Source organism: Oratosquilla oratoria, chromosome 24 (assembly GCF_046742065.1).
Source record: "Oratosquilla oratoria isolate Oo_2021 chromosome 24, ASM4674206v1, whole genome shotgun sequence".
NCBI classification, from domain to species: Eukaryota; Metazoa; Arthropoda; class Malacostraca; order Stomatopoda; family Squillidae; genus Oratosquilla; species Oratosquilla oratoria.
In genome coordinates, this window is record NC_134800.1 from 48,086,845 (window position 1) to 48,096,844 (window position 10,000).

The 10,000-nt window shown below is 44.7% G+C and overlaps 1 protein-coding gene across 1 annotated transcript in view; it reads left to right on the plus strand.

Moving 5' to 3' along the window:
* The window catches only part of LOC143038341 (uncharacterized), a 566,711-nt gene that overhangs the window by 530,873 nt on the left and 25,838 nt on the right, over positions 1-10,000 (plus strand). The window contains exon 9 of the mRNA XM_076207372.1: positions 7,451-7,581. Coding sequence (XP_076063487.1) covers positions 7,451-7,581 — 131 coding nt within the window. The remainder of the gene's footprint in view (positions 1-7,450; positions 7,582-10,000) is intronic.

The following is a 10,000-nucleotide window of genomic DNA, read 5'->3' on the forward strand; positions in this document are numbered from 1 at the left end:
AATTGAACACTTGACGTCGGAAGGCAGCTGGGATGAGGAGTCGTCGGCGGCCGGTACTGATGTCGCAGAGGATGGTGTGGTTGTTGTGAAAAGGGTCGTCTTGCCACTTAAGGGATGTGATGGATGTCCTGTAGGCAAGTGTTTCAGGATCCTCCCGTTGCTCTCTGAAAATAGCTGCGTAGTCGAGGCCGAGTTGAACTGCGTCGATGGCTATTCGGGAGAGGGCGTCTGCGACGGGGTTGTTTGTACCGGGGACGTGCCTGATGGTGCAATTGAACTCGGCGATGGCGGAGAGGTGGCGGCGCTGTCTGGCAGACCAAGCGTCCTGTTGTTTTGTGAAGGCTTTCACCAGAGGTTGATGGTCGGTGTTGATGATAAATGAGGAGCCCTCGAGGAAATGGCGAAAGTGGCGGACGGCGTGGTGGATGGCGAGGAGCTCTCTGTCGAAGGTGCTGTAGTTAAGCTCGGCCTTAGAGAGTTTCCTGCTGAAGAAACCGAGGGGTGTAGGTCTGCCACTGAGGGTTTGTTCGAGCACACCCCCTATGGCGACATTGCTGGCGTCCGTTGACAGTTGTAGCTGGGCACCTGGTGCAGGGAAGGAGAGGGTGGTGGCACGGGCAAGGGCTTTTTTGGCGTTGGCGAAGGCAGCTTCCATGGCGGGGTTCCACAGGAGGTCCCTCGGTTTTCCGTGAAGGGCGTTATAAAGTGGGTGCAACGTTTGAGCGATGTTAGGGAGGAAACGGTGATAGAAGTTGACCATCCCAATAAATTCCTGTAAGGCTTTGATGGTAATGGGTTTGGGAAATTTGTCGACTGCGGCGACTTTATCCTGCAGGGGACGAACGCCGTCAGGAGAGATGAGGTGTCCCAAAAATGGGACAGACTTTTTTCCGAAGCTGCATTTGTCAAAGCGGACAACGAGGCCGTTGTCCTGGAGACGCTCGAGGATGGTCCGCAGGTGTTGGAGGTGCTGGTCAGGCGAGTTGGAGAAGATCAGAATATCGTCGACGTAGCAGACGCAGAAGTCGAGGTCGCCGAGGATGCCGTCCATTAGGCGCTGGAAGGTCGCACCTGAGTTTCGCAAGCCGAAGCAGGAGTAATTAAAGGTGTACGTCCCGAAGGGGGTGGTGATGGCGGTCTTCGGGATGTCGTCTGTATGCACCGGAACTTGGTAGTAGCCCTTCAGGAGGTCCAGTGTCGAAAAGATCTGGCGCCGTTGAGGTATGTGGTGACGTCGGCGATGTTTGGGAGTGGGTAGTGGTCAGGTTCCGTCATCATATTCAGCCGCCGGTAGTCTCCACAGGGGCGCCAGGAACCATCGTTCTTCTTGACGAGGTGGAGAGGTGAGGACCAAGGGCTGGAGGCCTTTTGGCATAGGCCTAGTCTCTCCATCTCTTAGAAGGTTTTCTTGGCGACGGCGAGTTTCTCGGGCGGTAGGCGGCGGTATTTGGCAAATACCGGGGGCCCAGACGTCTTGATGTAGTGGTACACGCCATGTTTAGCTGGCGTCTGTGGTGTCTGTCGCAGCTCACGCTTGAAGACGTGAGGGAATTCCGTGAGCAGGTTGGGCGTAGGGCATTCTAGCGTCGATGGTGGCGACCGCGGTTGGCTGTGGCGCGATTTGCAGGGGCGTCGAGACGGATGCGGTTGCGCAGACTAGGTGGCTGTTGGCGACGTCGACCCGTAACCTATAATGAGCGAGGAAGTCAGCACCGAGAAGGGGCGTCTTGATGTTTGCCAGGATGAAGTTCCATGAGTAGTGGCGACTCCCAAAGGTGAGGTTCAGGCGTTTCCACCCGTAGGTAGCTATGGTAGTGCCGTTAGCTGCGACGAGCCTAACGCCAACGTCCTTGGGGACCCGGCGTTCTGCAGCGGATGCAGGAATTATGGACCTGCAAGCACCAGTGTCGACAAGGAAGCGACGTTTAGAGGCCTTGTCGTTGATGTAGAGGCCCGTTGCGCCTGTAGGGGCCACCGTGATGGACGGTGACCCATTTAGGCGTTTTTTGTCCAGGTACATCCTGGTTGGCATTTCTTGGCGAAGGCGCCGAATCTTGTGTGGTAGTAGCACAGGTGCAGAGCGGGGGTGGTCCGGCGTCGCTGCCTTTGCTGGTGTTGTTGGCGCCTGTTGGCTGGCGATGCTGCTGCGGCGAAGATTTCGTCCGTGATGTCCGTAGCACAGACATCCTGACTCCTTGCTGCGGTGGCGTGGGCATCGGCGAGATGGTCCGCCTTCCGTGAAACTTCGTCGGTGGTCATTTCCTCGGCGTTGCCAAGGGCGGATCGGACGGGCGCTGGGAGGCGCATGAGCCACAATTGACGAAGCATATCGACGTTCCTGCTGGTTCCGTTGGCTGTGGGTGGGAGGCGGGCGATGGACATCATCTCGAGGTATGCTGTACTTGGTTTAATGTCCCCCAGTGGCTGTTGGGAGAGTTGGAGGATTTTTGCGGCTCTGGAGGCTGCTGACGGCGTGAATTCCTGAAGCAGGTACTGTTTCAGAACGTCATACTGGATAACAACGTCGTGTTGATCAAGCCATTGGAAGATGAGTGGGAACACATCCTCGGGGATCGCCTCGAGAACATAGTCTGCCTTCGTTTGGGACGCGCTGATATTGCGCAAGGCGGAACTGAATCTCCGTTCGTCGAAACCAAGAGGGGGCGTCGACCGTAGAAAAAGGCGGCAGCTTCAAGGAGACGGCGTTGATGGTGTTGGTAGCGGGCAGCGTGGCGTCGGGGGTGGCGGCGGTAAATGGGTCCATTGTCGCTCCGAATGGTCACCAGTGTAGCGTTGCTACTATTGGTGAAGAGAAAGACGTTTGGGTGAGTTCGTCTCCTTTATTGTAAGGTACGAGTGAACTGATTTTACATGCGGCGGAAGCCGATATATATACTGCGTGGGCATGTTACCCGTGGTGCGTAATTAGGTAATTGCACTGGGTTAGGTCGGGTCAAGCAGGGTCGCGCTGGCAGAGAAGCGTCAGGTCGTGAACATCAGTCACGTTCCCTGCCACGTGACTTGTCGCGGCTGTACATATATATACTTGTTGCATTTCCTCTAAATATGACTTTTCTTATAACTTTTTCTTTTTTCTTTTAATTTTCTTTCTCTTTAGCTGTTATTTTCTCTTTCTTCCGAACAGGGGAAATGAGTAGAAGACGTTACGTTATGGACAAGTATTGTATGTGTGTGTGTGCGTGTATTTGAGTGTGTGTGTGTGCGTGTGTGTGTGTGTGTGTGTGTGTGTGTGTGTGTATGTGTGTGTGTGTGTGAAGAGAGAGAGAGAGAGAGAGATCAGAACTATGATAAAGATAATCAATAACGTTAATAAAAAGTAATGTATTAACGTTCGAATTGCATGAGCCCATACACACACACGCACACATACACACACACACACGCACACACACACACACACACACACACACACACACACACACACACACACACACACGCGCGCACGCTCACTCACTCTCTCGTTCTCTCTCTTCTCTCTCTCTCTCTCTCTCTCTCTCTCTCTCTCTCTCTCTCTCTCTCTCTCTCTCTCTCTCTCTCTTTCTCTCTCACTCTCTCTCACTCACTCACTCACTCACTCACTGTCCTTGTGTTAGTCTCAAGACGTGAATTTCCATCTTGGTCATGTGACCCGACCTTACGTGTTTGTCCATGCACACACAATTCCTCTTTCCCCCAACTTGTACAAAACCCTCGAAAGAAAGAAAATAAAGAAAACAGAAAAACAGAAATGGGACAATTTCTTGTGGGCCGGGATTCTGCAATAAGAACAATCGCGTTATCTAAAAGAATTTTATATATTGAAAGTGTAAGTGTGTGTGTGTGTGTGTGTGTGTGTGTGTGTGTGTGTGTGTGTGTGTGTGTGTGTGTGTGTGTTTGTGTATTTACCTAGTTGTATCATACGGGAAGGGAGCTATACTCTTGGTGACCCGACCTCGTATCTTTCAGCATCAAGTTTTTTCTTAAAATCTTGAATCATGTTTGCTCACACTTTCTTTGTCTACTTTGTTCCAGGTATCTATCACTCTGTGTGGGAAGCTATTCTTTTTCAGATCTCTTCTATAATTATCTTTTTCAAGTTTCTTTTCGTGTCTTGTTTTTCCATTGTCCCACTTCAATAAACCATTCTTATCTAAGATTTTCATTCCCTTCATAATTCTATAGATAGTTAGTAGGTCTCCTCTTTTCCTTCTTTGTCCCAGAGTTGAAAATTCTAATTTGGACACTCTTTGTTCATATGTCATTTTGGAAAGAGTTGGTGCCAGTTTTGTTGTTGCTCTTTGTATTCTTTCTAATCGTTTTATATTCTTTTTGGTACTGGGTGTCCACATTGTCTTTTTCCGACTTTACTTTTTTTTACATCTTCTTCACCAATTTTATAATCTGTCGATATTCTGTTTTTACTTTTTTCCAAATTCCATTATACTACATTTCTTGATATTGAATTTCACTTCACATTTTTTAGTCCATTTCCAGATCTTGTCCAAGTCTTGTTGTAGTGAGTTGCAATCCTCCTCCGTTCTTTCTTCCTTTAGAATATTTTTGCGTCGTCTGCAAAGAAATTCATATAACACTCTACTCCTTCATCCATGTCATTTATGTATATGGCAAACATAATCAGGGCCAGTACTGATTCCTGCGGGACTCCACTTTTCATTTCTTTCCAATTTGAGAATTTATCTCTAATTACTACTCTCATTTTCCTTATTAGTTTCTTGTGTGGTACCTTATCAAATGCCTTTTGTAGGTCCAAAAAGGCACAGTCTGCCCAACCATCTCTCTCTTGTATTATATCTATTAATCTCGAGTAGAAGCATATTTAGTTTGTTGCACATGATCTTCCTTGTCTGAATCCAAGTTGATTTGGAGTCAGTATAGTTTTTTCTTCCAAATATTTAACCCATCTCTTTTTGATTACCTTTTCACAAATTTTTGCTACTGTGCTTGTCAGGGAGACCGGTCTGCAATTTAATGGATCTTCCTTGTTTCCTCCCTTATAAATAGGTACAATATTTGCATTCTTCCAGTCCTGTGGCACCTTTCCTTCTTGAAGTGAGAATTTATTTATATTGTGTATTTTATCTGTTAATTCCCCCATGCATTCTTTCAGTATCCAATTTGCAATTCCGTCTGGACCATGTGATTTTATGACGTCAAGGGTTTTGATTGGGTCGCTGGTTTCCTTCTGCGTCACAATTATTTCTTTGATTGAGGGGGATATCTCTCTCTCTGTTTCCTCACAGTTAGGTGAGTTTTCTATTGTGAATACTGATTTGAAGTGGTTGTTCATAATTTCAGCCATTTCCAGTTCTTCTGTATATTCGTATTTACCCTGGCGCAGCTTTTCTATTTCTTGTTTATTCTTCAGTTTGCCATTTACATACCTGTAAAATAGTTTGGGTTCTTCCTTGCATTTCTCTTCTCATCTCTGCGTATTTTTACATAATCATTTCTTAGTTTGATGTACATTTGCCATTTGCTTGTTTTCTTGTCTTTTTTCCATTTCTTCCAAGCTTTGTCTCTTTTATCCTTAGCCTCACTACATTTTTTGTTGTACCAGCTTTTTATGTATGTTCTTTCCTTTTTTGTTGTGGTACGTATATATTTACTCCCTCATTATTTCTTTTGGTATATTTTATTTCTCTTCCATTCCCTGATTCTTCATTTAGGAATTTTTCCCAGTTCGCGTTGCGAAAGAATTTTCTGAGTTTCTCAAAATTTGTTTTGTTGTACATTAGTCTTCCTACTCTATGTTTTTCATTTCTACTTTGATCCATTTGCTCTTTCAACTCAAATTCTATTAGTATATGGTCACTTTTTCCTATCGGATTTTTGTAATAATTTTTGTCGACAATTTCAGGATCTGTCGTAAGTATTAAATGTGTGTGTGTGTGTGTGTGTGTGTGTGTGTGTGTGTGTGTGTGTGTGTGTGTGTGTGTGTGTGTGTGTGTGTGTGTGTGTGTGTGTGATTCACAATGGTCATGGATCACGTGTTGAACTCGTGATCGACAGCTATTTCCCTCCCAGAAGAGAGCTCAGAGCTCATATATGACAGGTTTGTGGGTAATGCTGTGACCTTACACGCACACACACACCCAACTCCCCGGCCACGAGAGTTAGAGTAACGACCCACAGCGCAACGGTACAGAAATTATTTCAGCCTTGGGCGGGATTCGAACCCGGACCGCCGTAGGGGCAGCCAGAAAATTCTACCACCGTGCCACGAGTCGTGTGTGTCTATCTCTCTATCTTTCTATCCCTCTATCCCTCTTTATCTTTCTCTCTTTCTCTCTCACTCTCTCTCACTCTCTCTCTCTCTCTCTCTCTCTCTCTCTCTCTCTCTCTCTCTCTCTCTCTCTCTCTAAGAATTTTTCTTCTTTATGCCTAATAAAGAACGCTAATTCATTTTATACTTGATTAAATCTGCCGTGAGGCAGTAGACATTGCATTTAGGTTCTGCATTACATTTGTTCTTATACATGCACGCACAAACACGTACACGGCTCGATGGCGCAGTGGTACCCTTTGGGCGGGGAGTGGTGTGTGTAAGGTTACAGCATTACCTAAAGATCGTCCATACTGTATACGAGTTCTGAGCTCTCATATGGGAGGGTAATAGCTATCGATCACGAGTCTAACACGTGATCCAAGACAATGTTGAAACACACACACACACACACACACACACACACACACCCACACACACACACACACACACACACACACACACACACACACACACACACACATATATATATATATATATATATATATATAGGTGTGTGTGTGTGTGTGTGTGTGTGTGTGTGTGTGTGTGTGTGTGTGTGTGTGTGTGTGTGTGTGTGTGTGTGTGTGTGTGTGTGTGTGTGTGTGATTCACCATGGTCATGGATCACACACACACATACACACACACACACACACACACACACACACACACACACCCACACACACACACACACACACACATAGATATATATATATATATATATATATATATGTGTGTGTGTGTGTGTGTGTGTGTGTGTGTGTGTGTGTGTGTGTGTGTGTGTGTGTGTGTATGTTGGGTGTGTGTGTTTCTACATGGTCTTGGATCACACACAACACACACACACACACACACACACACACACACACACATATATATATATATATATATATATATATATATATATATGATTGTGTGTGTGTGTGTGTGTGTGTGTGTGTGTGTGTGTGTGTGTGTGTGTGTGTGTGTGTGTGTGTGTGTGTGTGTGTGTGTCTGTGCGTTTGTATTTTGTCTTTTGTTCATTCTCTTGATCCCTTCAACAACCTCAACTTCCTCAAGTGTTCACCTATCATCTTCTTGCCAAACAAACATTTCTTTCCATTTTTCTTTCTTTCTTTATTTCTTTCTTTCTTTCTTTCTCATTGCAACTTCTTTGGCCTCCCAGACGCTCCCGAGACGCACCTGTCCCTGGGTCGGGGTCTCGACCCGAAGACCATCAAGATGGGGATCGACGTCTACTTCGACTGCCACGTCAAGGCCAACCCGCCCCCGACGTCGACCGTCTTCTTCCACAAGGTGAGCCAACAGCCTGAAGATAATTAATAATCAATAATTACCATTAGTAATTAATTATTAATTATTAAATATGATCAATTATTAATTGTTAATTATTAGTTATTAATTATTGATTATTAATTATTAATTATCAATTATTAGTTATTAATTATCAATTATTAATTATTAATTAATATTTATCAATTACTAATTGATTATCAATTATTAATCATTAATCATTAATAATTGATCATTAGTACTTAATAATTCTATCTATATACCAAGAGATTTTTCCCCCTTATAAGGGAGGTAGCCAAGTCAAAGGCACGCACCTAATCCCACCCATTTCACTCCCCTCCACCATCCTTTCCACCCGTCCCATCTCAGCTTCTCATGGATGACGGGTCATCCCTGCATCAGCCAACTACCCTAGGTCATAATTGATAAACGATGATTCCTAATTGATAATTTTTAATTGACAATTCATAATTGATTAATTGTAACTGGTAATTGGTATTTCGTAATTGATAACACAGGGGAACACTTTTTCAGTAACTTTGAGTTGCATTGGATATTTTAACGGATTTTGAAAGAGTTTTAGGCGCTGATTTCAAATCTGAAATTAGTTTTTCTCTACAAGCTCTAGTTTGTATGCAATTTGAGGTTAATGAAATTGTACATACGTGAACTTGCGTAAACCATGTATAAGCATTTTAACGTCCATATATATAGATAGCTTCTAATATTTTGATCATTCTTCTTTTGTTTCAGTTCAAACATGGCTTCCAGAATGAGACATCATTGCAGAAACAAGCCTGATGCCTTCTGCTACATATGTGGATGCTACACACTCAATCGTCAGAGACGTAACATATCCTCGTTCGTCAAGCGTGCCTACAAGGCATATTTTGAAGTTCATCTTGGTGATCAAGACAAGCAATGGGCTCCTCATGTTGTGTGCCACAATTGTGAGGAAATGCTTCGAGACTGGACCAAAGGAAAACGCAAAGGTCTGCCTTTTGGAGTTCCAATGATTTGGCGCGAACCCACCAACCATGTAACTGACTTATTTCTGCATGGTAAACACAACGGGTGTTGGGAAGAAAAACCGACATAAGATTACGTATCCGAACATTCCCTCAGCTATTCGGCCTGTTCCGCACTCTGAAGAAGTACCTGTTCCAGTTTTCAAAGGCTTGCCTTCATTGGACGATAAAGACATTGGACATGATACAAGCCAGCAAGACAGTTGTGACAGTGAATTGTCAGAAAAGTGTTCACAATCGGAGGACTGTTCTTCAGACACTGAACCTTTCCCCGTCCCTAAGCCTCTTCCCCAGGCTGAACTGAATGATTTAGTGCGGGATTTAGGTCTTTCAAAGAAAGCAGCAGAGCTTTTGGCATCAAGATTACAAGGCAGAAATCTTGTTGATCACTCTGTTAAAGTATCATATTTCAGAAAGCGTGAGCAGCTTTTTTTGACCTTCTTTTCAAAAGACAGACAGTTTGTTTACTGCCATGACATCCCAGGGCTTCTCAAAGAACTGGGTGTACCTTACTATAGTCCTGCTGAATGGAGACTCTTTTTAGACAGTTCAAAACGCAGTCTAAAGTGTGTTCTTTTACATAATGGCAATGTTTATGGAGCAGTACCTGTCGGTCACTCAGTGCGTTTGCGGGAAGACTATGATGATATGAGAATGGTCATGGACTTATTAAAGTATCATGAGCACAATTGGATAATTTGTGTAGACTTAAAGATGGTCAACTTTCTTCTTGGACAACAGAAAGGTTTCACCAAGTTTCCATGTTTCCTCTGTATGTGGGACAGCCGAGCACGAGACAGACATTGGGTCCAGAAGGACTGGCCTATTCGTGACACCCTTGAAGCAGGCATGCCAAATATCATACAAGACCCAATTGTAAACAGAGATAAGATCATCTTTCCTCCTCTTCACATCAAATTAGGTTTGATGAAACAATTTGTCAAGGCACTGGAAACCGAAGGTGAATATTTCCAACACATCATCACAGCTTTACCAGGGTTATCATTTGAGAAGATCAAAGCAGGCATGTTTGAGGGTCCATAGATTCGAACCCTAATTCGTGATGATCAGTTTGTTGCTAAGATGACCGCTTTAGAAAGGGCAGCATGGTTATCCTTTGTGGCAGTCGTTCAGAACTTCCTTGGAAACAATAAGGCGGAGAGCTACAGTGAACTTGTGAACAGAATGCTCCTCGCTTTTCGTGATCTCGGGGTGCAACATGAGCATCAAGCTTCATTTTTTGAACAGCCACCTTGATCAGTTCCCTGACAACCTGGGGGCTGTGAGTGACGAACAAGGAGAACGATTCCACCAAGACCTAAAGATCATGGAAGAACGCTACCAAGGGCGCTGGGACAAAAGTATGATGGCTGACTACTGCTGGAGCATTAAAC